The 26,359-nt window shown below is 49.5% G+C and overlaps 1 protein-coding gene across 4 annotated transcripts in view; it reads left to right on the top strand.

Moving 5' to 3' along the window:
- Positions 1-738: 738 nt before the first annotated feature.
- The window catches only part of EMID1 (EMI domain containing 1), a 57,804-nt gene continuing 32,183 nt past the window's right edge, over positions 739-26,359 (top strand). For 2 of the 4 annotated variants that reach the window (XR_012486956.1, XM_074294749.1), the window contains exons 1-3: positions 739-1,084; positions 15,691-15,804; positions 18,663-18,766. Coding sequence is in view for 3 of the 4 variants with exons in the window: in XM_074294749.1 (XP_074150850.1) it covers positions 909-1,084; positions 15,691-15,804; positions 18,663-18,766 (394 nt within the window). In the remaining variant the exon portion in view is untranslated. The remainder of the gene's footprint in view (positions 1,085-15,690; positions 15,805-18,662; positions 18,767-26,359) is intronic. The other 2 variants (XM_074294741.1, XM_074294759.1) reach the window with 2 other exon arrangements.

Genomic DNA, 26,359 nt, shown 5'->3' with positions numbered 1-26,359 from the left:
ACTGAGGTTTTCTGGACAATTACAAGGTGAGAACTCAGGTTGACTTGATAGAGGGGGAAAGCTCATTGGCTGGGGTGGTTCTTCCCAGAAGCCCTTGCATTATCCCACGCCCATTCTCTGGGAGAATAAAAGAGGACTCTCAGAGATAGAAGAAGACTCTCTGCATTACATCAGGCCTGACGGAGCTCTCTGCAGGAAGGGAAGTCACTTCTAAGGACAAGAGTTAACAGCAACTGCCTGGAGACAACGGTTCGTTACAGGAAGAAGAATCTGTCTGAGAGATTTGAGTAGACACAGCAGATCTCTTCCCAGAGAGCGATCCAGCAGCTTCTGGAGACGACAGCTCGTTACATCTCGGGGCCTCAGTTTACTCATCTGCACCAGGCCGGGCGGCCGTTAGAGCAGAGGATCTCGCGGGTCCAGATGCAGAGCCTGGGAAAAGTTCCCAGGCCGTCCCAGGCCCGCGAAGTGTGGGACTGGAGGTTCCTCCCCAAGCCTCAGTTTCCTCCGGAGTAAAGCAGCAGCCCGGGGGATGCGCCCGGCGCGAGTGCCCTCAGTCTCGGCTCTCTCCGGGCAGCGGAGGCCCCGCCCCCACTCTGCGCGCCGCGGGGGTCCCCCCAGCCTGTGCCATCCCCCACCCCCAGGCCTGGAGACGGCCGCCCCTCGGAGCTCCCCTTCCGGGTTGGGGCGGCCCCGGCGGCGCTGGGGGGCGGGGGGTGGGCAGTCCGTCCCCTCCCCCCCAGCTGCCCGCCCCCTCCGGGCTCCGGGGGGCTGGGAAGATGAAATCGGGCCACGTCCGGGGGAGAGGAAGGGGCTGAGGCTGCGAGCGAGGCAGGGAGCCAGGCAGGCGGCGGAGGGAGGCTGGGCAGGAGGGCCGGAGGAGGCTCGCTCCTGCATCCCGCGCCCACATGCCCCCCGCGCGGGCAGCGGCGGCCGCGGGCACCATGAGCAGCGGGCGGCGGCGGCAGCCCGCCCCGGGGGCAGCCGCCCGCCGCTGGGCGCTGCTCTGCCTCTGCGCCCTGCTCCCCGGGGGCCACGGCACCTCTTGGAGCTTCGGGGGAGCCGCCCAGCTCTCCCGCCGCAGGTAAAGCCGCCCCCCCTTTCCTTCCCCGGAGGGAGAGCCCCCCTCGCCCCACTCTCCCAGGGATGGAGCTGGAGCGTGAGAACGCGGGGAAAAGGGAGCCCAGGCAGCCCCCCCTTAGGAAAACAGCGGGGACCCCTGCCCGATGCGGGGGCTCCCCCACCCCCCAAAACCCCGCCGCCAGACGGGACATTCCCCAGCCTTCCGCTGCCCTCTGGGAGAAAGAAAGGACCTCCCCTCCCCCAGCTAAACGGGAGGAAATGGATGCTCCGGCAGGGACGGGGTTAAAGTGACCCTCGCCGTCCCACGGGCCCCACGGGTGACCCCTCTCCACGCTTCCGCTGTCTGTTCGAAAAGTAGGCGCCCGGGGGACAAGGGCGGGGGGCGGGTGCTTAGGGAGAAGGTGACCCCCCCCACCCAGAGACATAGGATCCAGAGGGGCTCCGAACCCAGACTGGGGGGGGGGAGGCCCCGAAACGGGTCAGTTCTCCTGAAAGTAGAAGGGAGGAGGGGCCGGAGGAGCCCCAGCCTCTGCTCTCCAGCCGCTCCCCTGCATCGTGGGAAATGTCTGGTAGTGACCTCCCCACCGGGCCACCTCCCCTGGGTCCTATCGGCTCCCTCCTCCCCTTGCGAGGCCCCTGAACCTTCCCTCAGTGCCCCCCTCTCCCGGGAGTTGCTATTATTTTAAACCTTGGACGGAGGGATTTCTTCTCCCGAGAAATGGAAGCAGGACCAGAGGTCAGGGGTCATAAGAGCTTAGCCAGAACCTTGGAAACCTCTAATCCAACCCCCCTATTTCTTCTGCTGAGGGACAGGCAGGAACAAGATCTAGCTGGCAGAGGCTGGAACCAGACCCCGGTTTTCTGACTCCCATTAGTATAACCCCCTCTCCTCCCAGCCACTCAAGTTTGGAGGGGATGGGAGAGGGAGGGGGGGGCTAGATTAAGAGCCTTCCCTGACTGACCAGAATCACGCCCCCCCCCCCATTTTCTTTGCCTCCTTGATAGGTCCCAGGAAGGGCCTAAAGCCCGTGAGCAGCCTGTGTGACTTAGCTGCCCACCCAGACTCCAGCCTCCATCCTTTATTTGACTAGGATGCTAGATTTAGAAATAGAACAGACAATTAAAGGTCATCTAGTCCAAACCCCTCATTTGAGACAAGAGGAAACTCCCTCCCAGAGAACTTGGCTGATTTGTCTAAGGTCCCACGAGATGTTCAGGACTGACCAGGGACGTGAACTTGAGTCCCTGGCTTCAACTCAGGGTACTTACCATTGCACGGTACACCCTCTCCATATAAATCTGCACTTTTAAATAAGGTTGTGGAGGTGTTAACAAATTACGGACATGTACATTGTGGAGTTGTTTTTTAACAATTATTAAAAGTATGGAGTTGTAGGATTTTTTTTTAAATTACAAACATGTCCATGTGTGGAGTTGTTTTTTAAAATTATTAACATGTATGGAGTTGTGGGATTTTTAAAAATTACAAACATGTTCATGTGTGGAGTTTTTAAAATTATTAACATGTATGGAGTTGTGGGATGTTTTTTTTTATTACAAACATGTCCATGTGTGGAGTTGTTTTTTTAATTATTAACGTGTATGGCATTGTGGGATTTTTTAAAATTACAAACATGTACATGTGTGGAGTTGGTTTTTTTAATTATAACATGTATGGCATTGTGGGATCTTTTTTAAATTACAAACATGTACATGCGTGGAGTTGGTTTTTAAATTATTAACATGTATGGAGTTGTGGGATTTTTTAAAATTACAAACATGTACATGCGTGGAGTTTTTTAAATTATTAACATGTATGGAGTTTTGGGATGGTTTTTTTTTAATTGCAAACATGTACATGTGTGGAGTTGGTTTTTTAATTATAACATGTATGGCATTGTGGGATTTTTTTAAAATTACAAACATGTACATGGGTGGAGTTTTTTAAGTTATTAACATGTATGGAGTTGTGGGATTTTTTTTTAAATTACAAACATGTACATGTGTGGAGTTGGTTTTTAAATTATTAACATGTATGGAGTTGTGGGATTTTTTAAAATTACAAACATGTACATGTGTGGAATTGGTTTTTTAATTATTAACGTGTATGGCATTGTGGGATTTTTTAAAATTACAAACATGTACATGTGTGGAGTTGGTTTTTAAATTATTAACATGTATGGAGTTGTGGGATTTTTAAAAAATTACAAACATGTACATTGTGGAGTTGGTTTTAAAAATTATTAACATGTTTGGAGTTGTGGGATGGTTTTTAAAAATTACAAACACATCCATGTGTGGAGTTGTTTTCAAAATTTATTGACATGTATGGAGTTGTTGGATGTTTTTTAAAAATTACAAACATGTCCATGTGTGGAGTTGTTTTTAAAAAATTATGAACATGTATGGAATTGTGGGATGTTTTTAAAAAATTACTAACATGTACATGTGTGGAGATGTTTTAAAAATTACTTACATGTACATGTGTAGAGATGTTTTTAAAATTACTGACATGTACATGTATGGAAGTATTTTAAAATTATTAACATGTACATTATGGAGGTGTGGGATTTTTAAAAAATTACTAACATATATGGCAATATTTTTTTAAATTACTAATGTGTAAATGTGTGAGGATGTTTTAAAAAATACTTTGGATCTGAATTTTCTTCACTGTAAGAGGTTACAGTACAGAAGCCAAGTTGGCCCAAAGGATCAGCATGGATTAAAGAATAGAAATAATGAATCGATATGGACATGGGCAGTGTGGAGTAGTGGTTAGAGGCTTGGTGTCTGAAAGACCTGGGTTCTGACACTCCCTGGGAACTGGTATCTTGTCTTTTGTCGGCCAGGATTCCATGTTGAATCCAGCCTAAGAACCTTAATCAGACACCAGATTCTCACAAAGCTGCAAAGCTGAAAGGGACCTAAAAGATTAACCTTTTGTGACCCTAGGCAACTGGGTAAGGCTATAAGGTATTTCCTCACTGGGAGTTTTGTCTACCAGTAGAATCATAACACCTTCCCCCAAAGCATAGTACTTACACCTGCCTCCGATAAAATGCTTATGGAATGAAGTACAATCCTATCCCTGCTTGTTGGGGGGCCCCAGGAAAATCCCTTCCCATCTCTGAGCCTCAGTTTCCTTTTTTTGTAAAATGTAAAACTCTAAGAATTTCAAGGTTCCTCTCAGTTCTAAATGGGTCCACAATTACAGAAATCTCAGGATGGGGGGAGGGAAGGGATGATGACCGGGTTTTAAGGGTCAGACAGAATGAGGCAGGATAGTACAGTAGAAAGAATGCTGCCTCTCCAATTAGAGGACCAGGCCTCCGAGAAATCCGTAGGACCTTGGGCAAGCCAAGCCCCTCCACCTCCTTGAGACTTGGTTCCTTCATCTGTAAAAGAAAGGGATTGCACTTGCTAGCCTTTGATGCCCTTCAGTCTAGTTCTGGGACTTTACCAATTGGGAAAGAGTAACGTATCTTCAATGAGCCAAGACCCTGGGACAAAAAACTTTCCCACAAGTCAGATTTGAGAGGCACAGGGGCCTTTTCAATAGCGGGGGTGAAGAGAGGCATTTAAAAATCCCAGATGATTTGGTACTACACTTTTCCCATGTTGACGTGGGGATTGAGCTGGGAGGTGAGACAGATGACCCCAAATTCAAAGCCCTTTCCCTCTGGGTCCCCAGGGGAGCCAAGTGTTCCCCAGCCCATCAGGCCCCCTGGGAACTGATATCTTGTCTTTTGTCAGCCAGGATTCCAACTTGAATCCAGCCCTAACCAGACCCCAGATTCTCATAAAGCTGAAAGGGATCTAAGAGATTATTGAGGCGAGCTTCTCCTTTTACAGCTGAGGAAATCAAGGTTTAGGTGGCCGTCAGGATCTAATACAGGTCTTTTGGATGAGAGAGCCAGGACTCTTTCCACGGAGCCCAGTCTGATCTGAGGCCGCTAGCCTAAACGGAGGCATTCCCTGAGATGCAGTTACAGTTTATTGAGGCTGGGACCACTTTGCGGGTGTTTTGGCCCAAAGCCCATGCTCCTTTCCCCAAGGAAGGCTGATGGGAGATCGGCGCCATGCCTCTTGTCCTGTGGCCTGGAGAGGGGGGGAAGATAATCCCTCCGAGGTCTCTGGCCCCGCTTCTTTATCTCCAGCATCTCCGTGCCTCTCACCTGCTCTCCCCTCTCAAGGGGCCCCTTCCAGCCACCTAGACAATGAGGCTGACCCTCCTCCCAGCTTTTTCATCCCCTAGTCAAAGAGTCCGGCCCTGGCCCTCCTACCCCCCACAGATTCTATTCTCTTCTTCTTTTCAAAGGAAGGCCTTTCCCTTGCAAGGAGGCAGGGGCCCACTCCCTAAGATGTGTTAGAGACGGAGGGGAACAGGGAGGTCTGAGGGGGAGGAGGAATGAGTGGTCATGGGAAGGGACGGGGATGGATGACAGAGGCCCTGGCGTTACTGTCTACCCCATGTGGTGTGAAGGGGGCACGGGCCTCCTCCTTCTGGACAGGAAGGATAAATGATGCTGAGAGCATGTACAGTGATCACACTTCAGAGCCAGAAAGGCCATCAAGGGCATCTCATCCCACCTTCTTTTTTCACAGAGGAGCAAACAGGCTAAATGGAGGGGAGCGAATTAGCCAAAGTCACATAGCAAGTGACCTGGTCACCAAGTCAGAGCTAAGACTCAATGTAGGTCTTTGGCTTATAAATAAGCACTGAAAGGGACCCTTAAGGCGGTCTAGTCCTTTCCCATAGACTGAGGCCCACAGCCATCAAATGACTCGGATGATTTCCAGTGGAGTGAGAGGATCTATGTCCAGATCCTGCCTCTGACACTTCCTAGTAGGGGCGAATCACTCACTGCCTCAGTTTCCTCAGTTCTAAAACGATTTGATGGCCTATCAGGTCACCTCTGGCCATTGGGGCTATGATTCAGAATGGTTTTTGCTTTTGTTTTTTACTATCTCCCCTGGTCTCTTAGCTTTCAGTGTCCTTTCATCACAATAGTCTGTGAGACAAAGAGTAGAAACACTTTACCCCCATTTTACAGATGGGAAGTCCAAGGCCGGTCATGGGATATATATCTGGAAGAAACACGAGAAGTCAATGGGTCCAATCCCTTCATTCGTGAGTTAGAAGAGCTTCTCCAGTGTGAACTATCTGTGGGAAACAACCATGGGTGGCAGGCGGTAACTAACCATCCAGTGGATATCTGGATGCTTTGTTCAGTCTGGGGGATGGTTTTCTGGGGGTCAAGCTGGAACATGACCCTGTCGACCCGGAACCAGGCAGCTCCATGCTGCTTAATCCATTGCTTAACTACCCACGGGCCTCGGCCCCTCCATTTTGGTTTTTGACCAGAAAAAAATGGACCCTAAGTCAGGATAGATTTGAGTTGACATCTTATTTCTGATACTGATGTTGGGCAAGAAACTTAACTTCTGTCTCAGTTGTAAAATGGGGTCACACCTAGGCACGGAGCTGTTTGTTATGAGGCTAAAATGAAATGAAGCTCTGTTTTAAAATTTTTTTATTTTACATGTGGGGAAACTGAGGCTCATAGAAAATGAGTATTTGGGCTACGGTCATACAGCTAGTAAGTGACAGAGGGAGGATTTGAACCCAGAGCCCAGTGCTCTTTTCACTCAGGGAGTAATAATAGCACCTGTCTCGTGAGAATCATGTGAGGTAATAGTTAGTAAACCACTTACAGCAGACGCTATATAAACATTAGCTATTATTATTTTCAGTCTCCTCCGCTGCCTCTCAACCAGCTTCCTTGTCCCTGGAGAAGAGCTTGAGTTTCAGTCGTTCGCTATCAGAGGCTGGCATTCCCAGGCTGGCCCGTTCAGAGGAATGGCCCATCATCCCCTTCTTCCACCTCCAGATGAATATCCTAAGGCCCTCATTTTCTAAGACAAGTGTGGGGTCCTTTGCCTCCACCTCCCACCCCCCTCTTCCGGCCCCTCCCACACCCATCCCGGGGCCCCAAGGTTCTGTTGGCTGGCGAGATAAGGGGGATAAAAGAAGCTTTGTACGAGGGGAGGGGGAGGCCTGGGAGCAGCTCCAGCAGCCCAGAGGGGCCATGCCCCCTGGCCCAGGAATATGCAGGGAATGTGAGAGCCATAACGTAGGTCCCGGACCCCTGAGAGTGCCAGGTCCCCCGTGGGCAGAACCCGAATGAATGCCAGTGGGAGCCGAGAACCCTAGGAGCAGGGAGGGAGCTGCCCAGCGAGCCCTGCAAGCTTGACCGGCTGCAGCCTTAATTATACTGCCCACTTGGGCCTTCCAATTTGGCCTCTTGGGGACTTTCTGGGTCGTCTGTCCTTTGTAGAAATGCCCATGGGTATTTCTGAGATGGAAGCAACCTCCGAAGCAGCCCCTCTAACCCATACCCCAGAGGGATCTGCCCCAGGAGGTGAGGGGCAAGTGGGCATTGGCCTGGCCTTGGGCACTTCCAGTGAGGAACGATCTCCCGTCTCTGGAGGCCGCCTTTGAGACGGCTCTTGTTCTTCGGGAATTTTTTCCTAAACTTCAAGCCTAAACCTGCCTCTTTCCCGCTTCTGCCAAAGATCGGGACCAGCTTTTAGCCCAGAACAAAGCTCATCCTTCTCCCGAGTGACAGCTCTACAAAGGACTGGAAAGATCCACCATGTTCCCTCCCCTCAATCTTTTTTCCTCCAGACTTAAGGATACTTTACCAGGTCCCAGGGGAATGGGGGGTGGCAATTGACATCCCAATGTGCTAGGGAAGAAATTGGGGGTTTGGGGTAAGAGAACATAGCTCCAATCCCACCTTTGTCATGAGTGACTTTGGCCAAGTCAGTTCCATTCCCTGGGCCTCAGTTTCCCCAAATGTAAAATGAGGGAATTTGACTATTGGCCTTCCTTCCAGCTCTACACCTATGAAAATGTGATTCTGCCAATGCCTTCCCTAAAATGGGGTGCAGGATGCCCAGAGGACCAGGGCACTCTCCCCTTGCGTTTACTGTCATTGGTGATCTCCGGGGTCTTCACGGAAACCCTTTGAGGGAGGGCAGGCTCGTTAGCCCCATTTGAGAGTGAGGAACACTGAAGATCAGAGAGAGGTCACTTTATCCAGCCTGGGTGAGGCAGGGAGAGGATTCTAGGCCCCGACGTATAGTCCAGGAGGGTCGTTCTTCCTCAGCACTTCATTCTCCCCCGGGTGCCTCTGGGAACTGGGTAAGGAGGCAGGTCTGGGGAGAGGCCTCTGTCTGCTTCCAGGAAGGGGACATTTTTGCCAGCTGGGGCACTGGCGGTGGTGGGTCCAGCCTGTGACCCCACTCCTTAGCTGACAGTCCGGGCTACACACTTTCTGGCAACCTCTGACTCCGAGTTAGCCTAAGAGTAAAAAAGGGGACCTGGTTTTCCAGCCTCTTCTAAGCTGTGTGATGTTGAGCAAATTCCTCAACCTCTCTGGACCTTGCTCCTGCTCTGTAAATTAAGAATTGAGACTAGGTGACCTCTCGGGTCAGTCTGGCCTCTAAATCTTAGCGTCCCCCGATGCCCTGCCGATGGGCAGCATGAGTTTGTCTTCCCACTCCCCCAATCTCACGCTCGGCTTCTCCGTCTCTCGTCCCTTGCTCATAATGGGTCTTGGCCCCCAGCCCTGTTGGCTGGCTCCCTCCTCTCTTAGCTCATATCGATGTTCCAGATCTCAGCCCCGGGCCAGGCCTCTGTTGGGATCCCATTCCCAAGGGTCCCAGGAGAAACAGGTCTTCCCTTGCCAAAATCCCGTGTGCCAGTCGTTCCAGGGGAGGCGGGCGGGAGGCCTGCCAGGTGGCTCGTGGATACCAGGCCGACAGGTCCTTCCAGTCCTATCATCCACCGTCGCTAGCCTCTGCTGTAGGAGCGGGAGCTGAGGCCCCGAGAAAGGGGCCCAGACCGGTGGAGGAGCTCTTGCCACCTTTACGAGGGCCAGCCCTGGTTCCCCTCTGCTTAACTGCAAACGATCTTCCGCCCTCTCCCCCCTCCCAGGGGGCTCTATGGCCTGGCCCATCCCCAAAGGCTCACACTGTGTTCAGAAGCGAGGCTCTCTGAGACACTACCTCACTTGGACTCTCCTCCAGCCCTGGCTCAAGGAGGGCCGGGGGATACCAAGGGCCCAGATCTGGGTCACAAGAACCGAGATCAGAGGGTTGGGGGAAAGACCAAGCTGAGCTCCCCGACTCCGGGTGAGAAGCAGATGCTATTTTATGGACAGGATATCTAGGAACATCCGGGGCTGCCCCACCTCCAGCCATCGCCACAGCTTCCACACATCTGTTCGTGTCAGCTGTCTGCTTCTGAGACAGACAGGGCTGGGGTACAGGGATTCCCTCCCCAGCTCCTCATATCGAGGAGGGAGGGGGTGCGACTAACTCACAGGGAGAAAGAGGCTTCCTGTCCTGCCCCTAAACCTCTTCCCGGCTTACCTCGGACAGGCAATTCTCTTAACCTCTCGGCTTTTGTCATCTGTCAAATGAAGAGATGGGACGGTCCTCAGAGGTCCCTTCCAGCCCCAAGTCTATGAACTCGGGAGCATCTGATCCAGGGCCTCAATTTGTTTTAGGTCATGGGCCGCCCTAGCAGCCTGCTAACGCCTCTGGACCCCTTCTTAAAAGCTTATGAACCCCTTCTTCTCAAAAGCTGTTTAAATGTCTTGTCATTTTATGGTGTAGTTACAATCATTTTTGTATTAATAAAGCAATTCTTTATTTAGTAAACTTTTTTAAAAATACCATCATGGACAGGGATGAACCTCTTCTTCTCATCATTCCCACTGAGTTAACACCTTGTTGGAAGTATTCTTGTTTCAAGTATACTTCTCCAGAGTTCCGGCCCTCTACAGTTATCTCTCTTTTGCAGGTGGGGAAACTGAGGCCCAGTTGACCTCCACCCCCAGCTGGTAAATGCCAGAATAGAGGTTTGAACTGGCTCCATCTCGGCCCCTGGGATACTCCCAGATTAGCCATCATGTGAAACTCTATTGGGATCAGGAGAGCATAGAAATGGGAGTTGCAGGATCTGAGTTCAAATTCCACCTCCGATACTCACTCCCTGTTCAGGAGCTTGAATGAATGTTTGAAGCTCTTCACTCCTTAGATTCTGTAAAATGAAAGGGCTGAGCCAGATGACTTCTGAGGGCTCTCTAGCTATGGAGCTAGCAAATCTGGCCCAGACCTCGGCTTTAGCGTCTGCCTCCTGTCTCTGGCCTCCAGGAGGTCGAGGCATGGAAATCCCAGCCAGAGGGGCCGGGATGTGTCCTGGGCCTAAAGGGTAGGTCGCAAATCAAGCCTGGCTCACCAGAAAATAAACAAGGAAGCCGCAGGCCTGGGCAGCACAGTGGGAATGATTTTAATTAGAGAAGAAGAGATGGGAGAAATGTTTCTCCTCCCCTCTAGTAAAGAGAGAACATGTCACAGTGGAAATTGTGAATAGACGCCCACACCCATGGAACCAGCTGCTGGGACCCAAGAAGAGTGTGTGTGTGTGTGTGTGTGTGTGTGAGTGTGTATTGTGAGTGTGTGTGTAAGTGAGTAAATGTGTATGTGTGTGTGAGTGTGTGAGTGTGTATTGAGTGTGTGTGTGAGTGTGTATTGTGTGTGTGTGAGTGAGTGTGTGTGTGTATTGTGAGTGTGTGTGTGAGTGAGTGTGTATGTCTATTGTGAGTATGTGTGTGTGTGTATTATGAGTGTGTGTGTGAATATGTGAGTATGTGTGTGTGTGTATTATGTGTGTGTGTGTGAATGTGTATGTGTGAGTGTGTGTATCACTGTCCTGCCTGGGAATGGGACTAGGAGGTGTGTATGTACACAAGTGTGAGCTGCCATGTGCATAAATGAGTCTGGGGTGTACGTGGGATGAGGTATGAGGATGGTATCAATAAGAGAATAACGATCAAGTCAGGAGACCCAAGCCTGTGAACTAGCTCTGTGACCTTAGACAAGTATTTTCCTGTGAGTGGGAGCCGGTTTTTCCCTCATCTATAAAATGAGGAAATAGAGCCAAAATCATCTTTTTTCCTCCTTTATTATTTAAATTTTTAAATTCTAATCTTAAATACCAAAAACAAAGCCCATTTCCACAACACAGCAGAATCCAAATAGAAGATTACACATGACACACAATCTCTGCTTTACGTTCCACACTCACTATTTTTTTAAAAGGGTCGCGCATGTTGTGCATTGTCCTGAGCTTCCTTTTGTCCCCTTCTGGGGATTTCTAAGAATGGTTCCATGGTGCCCTCCTGCCCTGTCCCCCTCTCTCTTCTCTGTCTTTCTGTTTCTGTCTGTCTGTCTTTTCTCTGTGTGTGTGTTTCTCTGTCTGTGTGTGTCTTTCTCTCTCTCTCTCTCTCTCTCTCTCTCTCTCTCTCTCTCTCTCTCTCTCTATCTATCTCTTTCTTCTCTCTTCTCTCTCTCTTCTCTCTTCTCTCTTTCTGTCTCTCTCTCTTTCTCTCTATCCTCTCTGTCTCTCTCTGTCTTTCTCTCTTGTCTCTGTGTCTCTGTGTTTCTCTCTCTCTCTCTCTCTCTTTCTCTGTCTCTCTATTTCTCTCTCTCTCTCTCTCTCTCTCTCTCTCTTCACCCCTTTGTCTTCCCCTCTCTCCTTTGACATCATTATTGTCAGCTTCCCCCCAATCTTCACCATTAAAAGATAAGAGGAAAAAGCCCTTGTAACTGAAAAGATATGTCTCATTCTAGCCCCTGAGTCCATCCCCTTTCTGTCCAAATATGTTTCATTGTGGCTCCTCTGGACACGAGGAGGTTGATCACTGAATTGATCAGAATTCTTCCGTCTTTCAAAGTTGCTTTTCTTTATGATTTTGCTGCCCTTCTGTAACTTGCCCTCCTGCCCCTTTGACTCTGTATCAGTTCATATTACCCAGGATTCCCTGCAATCATTTCCTGTTATTTTTTATGATACAATAATATTCTATTGCATTCTTATGCCATAATTTGCTCAGTCATTCCCCACTGGATAGATACTCCCTTAGATTCCATCTTTGCTTTTTCTTTCCCACCCCCATTTTTAATTTCTGCTTCAGAACCAGGAAGTTTATTTTACTTGTGGTTATTGCCCCCCCACTGTTATTCTCCCCCTCAACCTCGCTTCCCATTCCATCCCATGCTCACTCCCCACACTCTTTCCCCCATGTTTGTATATTCTTCTCAGATAACCTCAATTATAAAAAAATAGCAAATTCTGCTTCTTCCTTTCCTTCTACCCAAGAGTTTCTTTTACTCTCCCTTATTGTTCTCCCCTTAAAACCTCAAAATTAACTCCTTCAATACTCTTTGAAGACCCTAAAGTTCTGAAAGGATACATTTATTTTTTTCTCTACAAAATTTATTAGACTTATTAGTACTGTGATATCATATAACCAGTTCCAATTACTTAAATAAATTTACCTTTCCAGGTTTTTCCTATGTTTTCATTTCAAAATGTTTGTGTAGTTCTAGTCTTTTCTTTAGAAATCATTGAAAGTCTTCTATTGCATGAAGGATCCATTATTCTTCCTATCAGACTCTACTCAGTTTCACAGGGTAAGTCAATGTTGACTGTAAGCCTTTAGCTTTTGCCTTCGCGGATACTGCATTCCATGTTCTTCTCTCTTTTTCGGTACAAGCTGCCAGCTCTTATGTAATCCTCTCCATCCTTAGTACTTGGATTACTTCTTTCCAGTTCCTTGAAGCATTTTTTCCTTTGGTGAGGGAGTTCTAGATTTTGACTCACATTTGGTGACTTTCTCTTTAGGGGATTCTTCAGGAGGGAATTAAGGGACTCTTTCCATCTTTATGTTGTTCTGTGATTCTAAATAGATGTGGGTAGTTTTCACTTACAATTTCTCGAAATACAGTTTCCAAGCTTTAAAAAAAAATTAGGTTTTTAGGGAGTCTGATGATTTTAAAATTATATCTCCTGGACCTTGTTTTTAGTGTCAATTGTACTTTATATGCTAAGTTTTCTTCTATTTTTTTTTCAGTCTTTTGATTTCATTCTAATTTTTGTGGCTATCTCATGGAATGACTGATTTCTGTTTGGTCTAGTCTAGTTTTCATTACTTGGGTGATGTTTTCAACTATTTCTTCTGAACTATATGTTCTTCTTCCAATTCTTCTCTTCATTACTTTTATTTTTTATTTTTTAAACTTTATTTTTTTATTAATTTTATAATTTTAACTTTTTTTTTTTGATGGTACAGATGCATGGGTAATTTTTTACAACATTATCCCTTGCACTCACTTCTATTCCGAATTTTCCCTTCCTTCCCTCCACCCCCTCCCCTAAATGGCAGGCAGTTCCATACATATTAAATATGTTATAGTATATCCTAGATACAATATATGTGTGCAGAACTGAATTTCTTGTTGCACAGGAAGAATTGGATTCAGAAGGTAAAAATAGCCCAGGAAGAAAAACATTACTTTTATTTTATATTTTTATCCCTCACTCATTTCTTTGAGATATTCATGTCTTCTTTGATGAGTATCCTTTTGGTTTTTTTCCCTTTAATTTCTTGCTTGCAGTTGTTAATAGAGTTGTTCACTTTTTCTTTGAGGGGATTTTTTTGCGGTTGTTCAATCATGTCCAACTCTTTGTGACCCCATTTGAGGTTTTCATGACAAAGATACTGAATGAGTTTGCCATTTCCCATCTTTAGCCCATTTTACAGATGAGGAAACAGATGAGTAAAATGACTTGCCTGAGATCACAAAGTATCTGAGGCTGGATTTGAACTCAGAAAGATGAGTGTTGATGAGTTCTAGACTCAGCATTCTGTCTACTGTGCCACCAAACTGCCCTAAGGAGCTCTCTAGTTCTTTCAAAAAATTTGTTGTCAGTCAGTGTTTTCTCTTCGGTTTCTTCATCTCTCTAGTTTTAGTTGCTAATTGGAGCTTTGTAACAGGGCCCCAGCTCTGCTTTCTGCTGTGCTTTTGGGTGGAGTTATCAGCCCCACTTGGTCTTTTGTGGGCCCCCGGGTTCATTCTAACCTCCAATTCCAGGCATTAGGCCCTGTCGGATCTTTGAGGTCTAGAGATCTGGGTCATGATATCCTGAGACAGAGCTCTGGGCATCCTGGCTCCCCTGGGCCTGAACTGAAAGGGTCTTAGAGTTGCCACTCTGCTCTAGACCTGTTCACTGCCACTTAGTGAAGGTTCCAAGGTTCCTCGGTTCCTCATTCTCAAGGATTTTCTCAGGAAGCCTTCAGCTACCGCTGCTTTGGGAGAGAAAGCTTCATAGGTTCCAAGCATCTTGGAGCCACATGCTTATTTGCATGGCTGACTAGAACAGTTTCAGTGATGGCCTCTGAAGTTGATCCTAGGGCCTGTGGGCTTTGGGAGAACTTTATGAGCAGTTTTGGGGAAGAAGTCACCATTAGCTCCACTTTCTATTTATATTTCACAAATTTGGTCTTGCACAAATTTCAAGGTTTTGCTGGAATCAGTCTTGGCCAGAAAAAACAGCGATTTTTAGGGTTCTCAGTTCTGACATTCCCTGTCCTAAGGCCTCTCCCAGACTTGACATTCCATGTTCTAGGTTTGAAGGTCCCTCCCAGCTCAGACATTCCCTGTTCTATGATTCTAGAACAGGGTTCTCAAACTACGGCCTGCGGGCCACATGCGGCCCGCTGAGGACGTTGATGCGGCCCGCTGGGTTATGGCAAATGGGCTGAGGGGCGGAGACAGAGTGTGAGTTTTTGTTTTTACTCTAGTCCGGCCCTCCCACAGTCTGAGGGACAGGGAACTGGCCCCCTATTTAAAAAGTTTGAGGACCACTGGTCTAGAATCTCTTGCTTTTCTTGGTCTTACCCTTTGGTCCATCCCAGAGATGTGGGCAACCTCTGCATCACAGTAATATCCCCTTTCATCTTTTCATATTCTTTTCAAAGCCTTTTCCAGTCTTCTTCTCCCACTGGGTCCTCATAATTACCCTTCAAGGGGAAGTCACACTTATTTATTCAAATGTCAACGATAAGATCTGGAACAAGGACTTGACCTAAGGCACTTGGGGGGTCAGTGGGTGCTGCTGAACCTCAGGCCTCCTGTCGCCGTGTGGTCTCTCCACCTTCACCCCCCTACTTCTCAGCTGGGCAGGGCTGAGAGCCGCCCTCCCAGTGGCCGGCTGCGTGTCTGTGCCCCGGTAAGCTTTATCAGGACATTCCTAGTGCTCAGTGAACCTCAACCTGCTCCCTGAGTCAGGGGGCCCTGCCCTGTTCACGGGAGGAGGGAAGAAAAGATTAGAGCCTCCCCCCACACAGGCCCACCCACCTGGCTTTAGTGAGAGTTAGCACCTTCCTCTGGGGACCTCTGCAGGCCCAGGGCATTCTGGGGATCAGCGTGTCATCCTCTCTGGGAGATTCTATTTCTGCTCTTAAGGGATTGTGGAAATCCAGGCCAGACTCAAATGGTCAAAAGCCCACGTGAGACTGGGGGAAGGGGCTTGGCCTTGCATTGTTCCAAGAAGATAAAGGGAGGACCAGAGGGAGGGGATGGAGGTGCCCACAGTGGGCGGAGCAGGGACCCTGCAGGGATGCTGGAACCTGTGGGTGGTGGGAGCAGGGAACAGAACCTGATGTTTCTGTTGTGTCTATTTTTCAGAAACTGGTGCTCATACATAGTGACCCGGACCGTTTCCTGCCACGTCCAGAATGGCACCTACCTACAAAGAGTCCTGCAGAGCTGCCGGTGGCCCATGAGCTGCCCTGGGAACAGGTAAAAGAAACAGCTTTCCTGGGGCTGGGATGTCTCCCCTGAGAACTCACTGTCGCTTAGCCCAATCCAAGTTAGCACATTCACTAATCTGTTGCATTGTACGTGCTGGACGGAGCCGGGCAGCGGGCTACAGAGCCGCCCCGGGCGCCAGCTTAGCCTCTGCCCGTTCCTGACTGCCCCCCTCCCGCGGCCCGGCCTCAAACCTGGATGTATCCTCGGTGCCTCTCGATCTCTCACTGCCCCTGCTCCACGTCCGCTCAGGGCTCCAGGATTGTCCACCCTGCCTTCTAAAAGACCCTCCTGTGTTCATTTCTTCCCCCATAGTGGGCAGACTCAGTCAGTGAGTCATAGACGATGAACTCGGGTATCCCCAAGGAAATCGATGCTTCCATTTGGTCAGTCAGGACCGTCACGGTCAATAAATGCTTGATCCGTCCTCCCGCCGCCATCCCGGTCACTGGGAGGGAGGGGGCGGTCCCATCCTCAGTCCCTTCCAGTCTCTTTGAGATCATATTTGTGTGTGTGTGTGTGTGTGTGTGTGTGTGTGTGTGTGTGTGTGTGTGTGTATATATATATATAGATAGATAGATAGATGTATGTATGAGGATATGAATATATATATATATATGGATGTAGATAGATATCATATGGTGAGGTGATATATATGTATTTGGAGAGAGATGGTGAGGTGAAATATATACATATGTATATATGTGTGTGTGTATATAGAGATAGATATATGGTCACATGGTATACATATCTTTATATATATATATATATATATATATATAAACATATATATGGAGAAAGAGAGAGCAAAGTAATATATATATATATATATATGTGTGTGTGTGTGTGTATATGTGTGTATGTATATATGTAGATATTATATGGTGAGGTGATATATATATGTGTATATATGGGGGGGGAGAGAGAGAGAGAGAGAGAGGTACTTTCTCTTTCTCTGTCTTTGTGTATGTCTCTTTCTTTATGTATATGTATCCCCTTTCTCCTCTCTCTCTCTCTCTATCTCTCTCTGTCTCTCTCTGTCTCTGTCTCTCTCTCTCTTTCTCTTCTCTCTCTTTCTGTCTCTGTTTCTCTCTCTGTCTCTCTCTGTCTCTGTCTCTCTCTCTCTCTCTCTCTCTCTGTGTCTGTCTCTCTCTCTATCTCTCTCTGTCTCTCTGTCTCTCTCTCTCTCTATCTCTCTCTGTCTCTCTCTGTCTCTCTCTCTCTCACTCCCTCTTTCTTGCTCTCTCTCTTTCTCTTTTCTCTCTCTCTCTCTCTCTCTCTCTCTCTCTCTCTCTCTCTCTCTGTCTCTCAGTCTCTCTCTTTCTCTCTGTCTCTATTTCTCTCTCTCTCATCTCTCTCTCTTTCTCTCACTGTGTGTGTCTATATTTCTCCTTCTCTCCTCTTTTTGTCTCTGTCTCTCTTCTTTTTCTCTCCTTCTCTCTCTGTCTCTCTCTGCATGTCTCTGTTGCTGTGTGTGTCTGTCTCTGTTTGTGTGTCTCTGTCTCTCTCTATCTTTGTGTGTATGTCTCTCTTTCTGTCTATCTCTGTCTTTGTATGTGTCTCTCTCCTTTGTCTCTGTCTCTGTTTCTCTCTTCATCTCTTCTCTCTCTGTCTGTCTCTATGTGTATCTATCTCTCATCCTCTCCTTGTCTTTCTATCTTTGTCTCTGTTTTTCTTCTCTTCTTCTATCTCTGCATGTCTCTGCCTCTTTGTCTCTCTTTTTGTGTCTCTCTCTTCCTTTCTATCTCTGTCTTTGTGTGTCTCTTTCCCATTTTTCCCTCTACCTCCCTCTCTGTCTCTCTCTCTCTGTCTCTCTCTCTATCCCTCTCCACCTCCATCTCTGTCTCTCTGTGTCTGTTTCTCTGTTTCTGTCTCTGTCTCTGTCTCTCTCTGTGTCTCTCTGTCTCTCTCACACACACACACACACACACACACACACACACACACACTAAACCAAGGAGAACAAAGTGCCATCAACAGGCACTTAACAAACACTGAGGATGATGTTCCGAGCACTGGAACTACCAGTGTGGATAAGATCTGGTCCCTGTCCCATCTGGTGGGGGGCCAGAACACACCGGCGGGCCCATAATCCCAAGGAACAGATGAGGGCTCCAGACTTGGAAGGCTCTCTGCTCTTGGAGCCAGGTGAGAGAAAAGGTTCTGAGTCCCTCTTGGTTGCAAGTCACTTCCCTCTGGGTCTCAGCATTGCCATCTAGAACATGGGGATAACAATCCCTGCAGACCTTTTCCTGCGATAAATTAGCACTAGCCTGTGAATGGCCTTGCAGACTTGGAGTCTCTGTGAATATCAGCTGCCATAGCAGCAACAACAGGCGCAGCTAACGTGGACGTAGCTCGCTCAGGTTTCCAAAGGAGCATCTCTTTGGAGCCTGACAAAAATTCTGAAAGGAAAATGCTGCAGGGTTTGTTATCTGCATTTTACAAAGGAGGAAACTGAGACCCAGCTGGGTAAAGTGACTTCCCAGTCACCAGCCAGTGAGTCTCTAAGGTAGGAGAATTTGAACCCAGATCTTTTTGATCCAGTGCTCTCTCCATCGAGTCACTTTCCCTGAGGTGACACTGAATGTGGGGGTGAGGACCCACGTCAGGGAAGGTGGGCCTCCTCTGGGCCAGGAGCCCTTGATTCATTTTTTGGTGGCCATTTATGAAGTATTTATTCTGGGGTGGGCAGAGGGAGCTTCCATTCTCCTGGCCTTTGATAGGGCAGTTCCCAGACCTTGGCCCAGAACCAAAGAGCACAGAGTAGCGGGCAGTGCTCAGACAGGCGGCCACTGGGCTGGGGAGGCCTCTGAGCCTGGCTAAGTTGGCTTCTGTGACTATTGCAGCTACAGAACAGTGGCAAGACCAACGTACAAGGTGGTGTATAAGACGGTGACCTCTGTGGAGTGGAAGTGCTGTCCGGGTCATTCGGGGACCAACTGTGAAGAAGGTAGGACCGACCCCCAGCTGAATCCTTCTGGGAGTTGTCCCTTCCCCAATTCCCTCCTCCTACTCTGTTCCAGAATCCTCAGCTGAAGGGAGAAAGTGGTTTGGAGGGGTTTTGGGCTGCTGACACAGAGAAGATCAAAATCCAGGGAAGGGAAGGGAAGCAAAGAGAAGAGAAGGAAAGGAAAAGGAAGGGAAGGAAAAAGGAAGAGGGAGGGGAAGGGAAGTAAAAGAAAAAAGGAATGGAACAGAAGGGGAAAGAAGGTAAAGGAAGGGAAGGAAAAGGAAAGGAAAGGAAGGAAAAAGGAAAGGGAAAGGAGGGGAAGAAAAGGGAAGAGAGGGGAAATGAAGGGAAGAGGAGAAAAAAAGGAAAGGAAGGGAAGGGAAGAAAAAGGGAAGGAAAGGGAAGGAAAAATGAAAAGAAGGGAAAGGAAAGGAAAGGAAGAGAAGAGAGTGGAGGAAAAGGGAAAGGAAGGGAAAGGAAAAGAAGGGAAAGGAAGGGAAAAGAAGGGAGGGGAAATGAAGGGAAGGGGGAAAAAGGGAAAAGAAGGGAAGGAAAGAAAAAAGGGAAGTAAAGGGATAGAAAAACAAAAGGAAAGGAAGAGAAGGGAAGGGAAGAGAAGGGAAAAGGGAAAAGAAGGGAAGGGGAAAGAAGGTAAAGGAAGGGAAGAAAAGAGAAGGAAAGGGAAAGGAAGGAAAGGAAAGAGAAGGGGGAAGAAAAGGGTAGAGAAGGAAAATGAAGGAAAGGAAAGAAAAAAAGGGCAGGGCAAGGCAAGGCAGGGAAGGGAAGGGAAGGGAAAGGGAGAAGAGGAAAGGGGAGAAAACAAGCATTTCTTTTTTTCAAGGGGCTTACATTGTTTTTTATTAAAGCTTTTTATTTTCAAAATCTACGTATGGATAATTTTTCAACATTAACCATTGTAAAAACTTGTGTTCCAATCTCTTCCCACTTCCACTACTAGGGGAGTAATCCGATATCTGTTAAACATGGTCAAATATATATATATATATATATATATATATATATATATATATACACATAAAGCAAGCATTTCTTAAATGAGACAAGATTTCAAGCCCTCCGTCTGGTGCCTGGCCCACAGTAGGCCCTTAATACATCCTTGTTCCTTTCCCTGGAGGAGAAGGACCAGAGAACAGAAGGCAGGCTGCCGTGGGCGGCATCCAGACCCAGCCTCTCTAGCTCGCTGGACAGCTCACTGGTTCTGAAGTCAGAGCACTTGGGTTTGGGTGCCAGCTCTGCTCTGGGTGTGACTTTGGTCACTTCTCCTGAGCTTCGGTGTCCTCTCCTGTAAAAGCCGAAGACTGAATCAGCCTCCGAGCTCCTTCCGGCCCTGGGTCTGGGATCCCAAGATCTTTAATCTGTTCTCAATGGGCCCTGGAAAGAATATTAGAGCTGGGTTCATCTACACCCCTGGCTAGTGGCCTGATCTTAGGTCCTCTCCTTTCTTCCCTCAGCTTTCCCATCTGTAAAATGGGAAAAAATTTGCCCATTGGTCGAATTTCTCTCACAGAGATGGCGTGTTTGTAGTCAGAGTAACGAATGCTAATTATTGGACCCGGGTTCACTCCTTCCTGTGTATTTTGTTAGGGAAAAGATGGAAACAGTGGAAAGAATGGCGGATGTGAGATCAGAGGACTCGAGTTCAAATTCTACTATTTAATAACCTGTGTGACCCCGGGCCAGTTCCTTCCCTTCCCCATGCCTCATATTCCTTATCTGTAAAATGGGGGGATTGGACTGAATGATCTTAATGATCCCTCTGGCTCTGGAGCTAGGCTCCCTCTCCAGGCCTCCATGATCCTCTATGACCTATGTGATCTTGGAGAAGTAACTTATCTTTCCTCCATCTGGGTTCCTCATCTGTAAAATGGACGGGGAAGACTGAATGAGTCTCAAAGTCCCTCTCAGGTCTGAGGACCAGAGCTGGTCCAGGAGCCTCTATGGCCCTTCCGGGCCTCCAGGTGGAAACCCCAGACCTTGGGGGGTGGGGATTGTGGAATAAGGGAGAAGAAATGGGAGGGGAAGAGGGCTCCTGAGAAGGGTGAGGTTCAGGAAGGGAGTTAGAGAATTGTATAGATAAGCCCCAAGCTGTGCTGGGATCCCAAGGATCATCCCTGCCTTTGAGCTTGACCTCCGGGGACAGGAGCCAGTGCAGAGGAAGAGAGGATGGAGGAGGGGAAGGGGGAAGATCGGAGTAGGGGATGGGATGGAAGGGAGAAGGGAGGGGAGTAAGGGAAGAGCAGGAGGGAAAAGAGGAAGAAGAGGATGGAGAGAAAGAGGAGGAGGCAGAGGAAGGAGAGGGCAAACCGGGGACTGCTTGGCCCTGCACTGAAGGTTAAGGAGGCAGGAACCCTCATTCTCAGATATCCTCCTTGGCTCCCTGGGCTTCTCCATAAGGGATAAGAAGACCTTGGGAGGAAGGCCGAGAGGAGCATGGAGATGGGCTCACCCCCCCCCCATCGGTTCCCACATCCCATGAGCCAGCATGTCTGCATGTCTAGGGGATGACTGGGGACCGCCACCCCGCTTCGGTGGGGAGTTGGGGCTGAGGGAGGTAGGAGGGGTTGGCAGGGAGCAAAGTGGGGAGAAGTAGGTAAGGGAGCGAGAGGAGAGGGTGAAGTTTGGGGAAAAGGGGAAGGGCAGAGTGGGGAGAAGTAGCTAAGGGAGCCAGATGAGGAAGGGTGAAATTAGGGGAAGAGGGGAGGGAGACTTCATGGGCTGGCTCCCCCTCCTCAGTGCCTCTCCACCCTGGCCGTTCTCCAGGTCTGCCTTGTGATTTCCTTCAAGGATCTGACCTCCTTGGAAGGGGAGGAGAGAGGGAGAGGGTCAGCCTGGAGAGGCTCACAGGGGAAGTGTCCTCCCTCCCTCCTGCCTCCCCTGTCCCAAGCTTCTTCCCTTCTTGGCAGCCCGGAGCAGGGCTGGTGAAGGGCTAGGAGCCAGGGTAAGACTGCCACAGGGAGGACTGGGGAGGTCAGAACCTGAAGTTGGACAAGCCTGCCCCCCCATACGTTCCCTCCAGCCACAAACTCAACTGCAAGCTGGATGGGGAGGCCTGAGAAAGGGGGCACAGCCACCCCTTGTTCTCCTAGCAAGCCAGCTGGGGAGGAGGCGGGAGTCCTGGGGGGGCGGGGGCTGGGCTCACATCCTGGCTTGGCTATCTTGGGCAGGTCACCTACCCTTCCTTGCACCTTTGCTGAAGAGAGGGGTTTAGGGAGACCTTCCTGCTCTAGCAGGAGCATGACTCTGATTTACAGAGTGCCTTGTCCCATGATGACCAAGTACTTGGACTGCTGTGGACAGAGAACACTGGGAGAAAGATGGTGGGACAGAGGAAGAAGAGGAGGAGAGAAGAAAAAAGAGAAAGGGAGAAGCAGAAGGGGGACAGGGAAAAAGAGGAGAAGGGAAGGAAGAGAAGAAGAGGAAGGAAAGAGAAGAAAGGGGAAAGGAGGAAGATAAGGAAGAAGAAAGAAGAGGAGGAAGAGGGGAAGAGGAGGAGGAAGAGGAGGGAAGGAGGAAAAGAGGAAAAGGAGAAGGAGAAAAAGGAGGAGAAAGAGAAGAGGAAGTGAAGAAAGGAGAAGGAGAAAGATGAGAGGATTGAGAGAATGGGGGAGAAAGAAAGAAAAGGAGGAAAAGGAGAGGCAGAAGAGAAAGAGGGAGGAGAAAGGGAGAGAAGGAGAAGGGAAGGAAGAAGAGGAGGAGAAAGAAAAAGGAGGAAGGGAGGAGAAGAAAAAGAGGAGAATAGTAGAAGGAGAGAATGAGAAGAGGAGGAAGAAGAGAAAAAGGAGAGAAAGGAGGAAGAAAAAGGAAAAGAGGAGAAAAAAGGAAGAGGAAAGGGGGAGGAGGAAGACGAGGAAGAGGAGAAAATGGAGGAAGAAAAAGGAAAGGAGGAAGAGGAGAAAAAAGGAGGAGGGAGAGGAAAAGGGGAGGAGGGAGAGGGAGGAAGAAAAAGGAAAGGAGGAGGAGGAAGAAGAGGAAGAGGAGAAAATGGAGGAGGAAAAGGGGAGAAGGAAGAAGAGGAGAAGGGGAGGAGGCTGGAAGCCACTGTCCACTCTTAGCACATTCTTTATCTCTGCTTCCTACACCTGACTGCCCTGTGTCATCAGTGAGGTCAGAGGGTTCCCCTCCAGCTGTTTCCCAGATGAGCTGTTCTCCTGGTCCCTCCCCTCAGAAGGCCCTTGACCCCCACCACAGGGGGAGGAGGGGACCTGACAGCGATGGGCCAGCCCGGCTTCCCACTGCCATCCCCACCTTAGCCCCAACCCACAATCTCTCAGGTGTCCATCATCTGCCGAGCCCCACTCATGCGCCGCATTCTGACAGCATCCAGACAGGGCCCCGGATCTAGAACAGGACAGGAACCCCGAGGCCCTCCACTTTGCCCGGGGCCCCTGGCATTTTACAGGCTGAAACAGGTCCCAGGCTTGCCCTAGCTCACACAGAGAAGTTTCAGAGGCAGGATTTGAATCTGACTCCAGAAACACAGGTCCCAGGCAGAAAGGAGCCCAGAAGCCATCCATGTACCCCTTGGCAGAGGCTACTTTCCCTTTCCTGGATGAGTTCCTCTTCTGTAAAATGTGCAGAATAATTCTCTTTCTTCAACTGAGTTCACACAGCCTCTTATACAGATCAGTCAGCTGTTTATGTGGGGGGGTGGAGGGTGGGGTGACCTTAGCCAAGTCATTTTATATCCTTCCACCTCAGTCTCCCTGACTATAAAATGAGAGGGAGCAGTCTCTTTCTGAGGACCTTTCTTTTCTTGAGCTATGAGCCTCTTCTCTGAAACTTTTTCTTACTGTCTCTAATTCTCTGAGAATCCTTGAGAGCCCTTGAGAAAAGTGGGAAGGGAGAAATTAGGATGGGCTGAGCTGGGCTGGGAGAGTTGAACTAAGCTGGGCTGGGCTAATCTAGGCTGGGGAACTGGGCTAAGTTGGGCTAAGTTGGGCTAGACTGGGATGGACTGATTTATTATGAGAGAGTTGAGTTGGGTTAAATTGGGGCAGGCCGGGCCGGGCCGATTTAGGCTGGGGGAGTTGGGCTGGGCTAGGCAAAGTTGGGCTAAACTGGGCTAAATTGGGCTGATCTAGGTTGGGGGAATTGGGCTAAGTTGGGCTGGGCTGATTTATTCTGAGATGATTGAGTTAGGTTAAATTGGGCCTGGTCGGCTGGGCTGGTCGGGGCCGGCCAGGCCGATCCCGGCTACATTGGCCTGGCCTGGCTTGAGCAAAGCCGGGCTGGCCCTCCTCCAGGAGGGAGGAGGACAATCAGACATCCAAAGAGAAGGACCCCCCCTCACCTGGGCTGGGGCCCCAATTCTCCTGAGAAACAATGGCTCTGGCCCTCCCGTGCCAAGAATGTGGGGCGTAGGCAGGCCGCCGGAGGGGAAGGGAGGGGAACTGGCAACAATGGGCTCTGGCAGGGCTGGGGCGGGGGACAGGAGGAGGGGGCCGGGGCTGGCCGCCCTTGCCAGAATACCAGAGACGGAAAGACTAAGTCCGGGTATCCAGTTCCTTGGGGCTCCCCCACCCCGTTCTAAGCACTTAACCCCTAAGTCTCCTGCTCCTTAAATAGGCTTATAAGATCCTAGAATTATGGCTGGAAGCGGCTTCAAAGGCCATGCGATGCACCCCCTCGTTGTGCAGCTGGGGAAACTGAGTCCCTGAGACCACAGGTTTAGCACCAGAAGGGGTCTCAAAGGCCTGCCTGGTCCAGGGGTCATTCAAGCCAAATATGAGCCTTTTTACTTTAAAGCATTTGCCACTCCCGAACTAGTGAAATCCTCTCCCTTTACAGATGAGGAAACTGAGGACAAGGGAAGGAAGGTCACAGGAGCAGGAAGCAGATGAATCAGAATTTGAACCCGGCTCCTCTGACCAATCCCAGCAACTGTCCTAACTTTGCTTTTGCTTGGCTGCTGGGAATGCCCACTTGGGGTCGGGTGGGATGGAGGTCTTTGCTGCGTGAACCACCCTTTCCGGAGTTCAGAGTGTCTGGCAGGGCTAAGAATTGGGCAATGGAGTGGGGGTGGGGCCGGAAACTCACCTCTGGGCTCCGGAATCCAATCATCCTTCTGGGCTCCAGCTTGGGTGGCCTATGAGCTCCTCGTGGCCGACCCTGACGCTCCCTTCCTCGGGCTTGTCCTGTGGCCCAAAGACCCTGCCCCCAGGCCCTCGCCTTCATCCAGCAGGGATGTAGCCCCTGTCTCCTCCCTCCTCTCGGGCCAAACTCGGGCCCCCTGTGAAGGTGACACATCAGGAAACCATAAATCCCTCTGTGTTTATTGAATCCTTCCTGCTCGGGTCACCAGGGCAGATTCCCTCCCCTCACCCCTCATGTCTTTACTGGCCCAGCTAATTTCAGAGGAAGTGTTCCCCTTCCCTCCAACCCCCCCCCAAGTCAGGCCCTTCCTCAGAGGCTTAGAAGGCACCAGGGCAGGGCCCAGCTGGAAGTGACCAGGATCAGGATTGAGCTGGACTGGACCTGGCTGGACTGGGCCTGAGTGGACGTTACCAGGATCTGGACTGAGCTGGCCTAGGCCCGGCTGCACTGGCTGGGCCCGGTTGGATTTGACCAGGATCTAGGCCAGGATGTATTGGGCCCAGCAGGACTCAGTTAGGATCTGGCCTGGGTTGGCCTAGGCCCGGCTGGACTGGACCCAGCTAGACTCAGCCAACAATCTGGACAGGGCTGTTCTGGGCCCAATAGGACTCGACCAGGATCTGGCCTGGGCTGGGGCTAGGCTGAGCTGGCTTGGTCCGGGATCTCAATAAGCCTAGGAATCCCCAGGGAGTCCCCCCCTCCTTTGTACCCTGGACCCCTTTGGAAGTCAGTCCAGAGAACCCTGTATACCCGACTCAGGAGAGGATGCTGATTAACTGGGCTACATTCATGAGAACACTTCTCCCACAGGGGGTCACTTGGAGTCTGCAGCTAAGAACTGGAGTCCGGATTGAACAAAGGTAGTCCCAAGCTCTGAGCGAGGCCTGTGGCCCAGGGTCACACGGCTACTGGGATCCAAGGCCAGATTCAAACCAGCTCCTCCTGACTCCCGACTAATGCCCTATCCATTGCACTACTCTGCCTCTACCTTTGGTGTGGATGCAAGGCCAGGAAACCAAGGATATCCTCGTCTCTGAAGATGTAAAAATGAGGACATTGGCAAGGTTCTTGATAGGTGGTGAATAGAACCCAATATAGAACGTAGAAATTGTAAATAGGAGTCTAAGGGAAGTCTGTATAGGAAGGAGAAAGGAGAGGAGAAGGAAGAGGAAAAAGAGGAGTATGAGGAGGAGGAGGAAGAAAAAGAGGAGGAAGAGGTGGTAGTGGTAGAGGAAGAGGAGGAGAAAAAAATGAAGAAGAAGAAGGAGGAGAAGAAGGAGGAAGAGGAGAAGAAGAAGAAGAAAAGAAGAAGGAGAAGAAGAGAGGGAAAAGAGGAGATGAAGAAGGAGAAGAAGAAAAAAAGAGGAGGAGGAGAAAAAATGAAGAAAAAGAAGGAGAAGGAGAAAGAGGAGAAGAAAAGAAGGAAAAGGAGAAGGAAGGAGGAGGAGGAGGAAGAAAAGAGGAGGAAAATAAGAAAGG

The sequence above is a fragment of the Sminthopsis crassicaudata genome, chromosome 1 (genome assembly GCF_048593235.1).
Source record: "Sminthopsis crassicaudata isolate SCR6 chromosome 1, ASM4859323v1, whole genome shotgun sequence".
Lineage (NCBI taxonomy): Eukaryota > Metazoa > Chordata > Mammalia > Dasyuromorphia > Dasyuridae > Sminthopsis > Sminthopsis crassicaudata.
The sequence above is the reverse complement of the archived record's forward strand: the minus strand, read 5'-3'. Positions and strand labels throughout refer to the sequence as shown.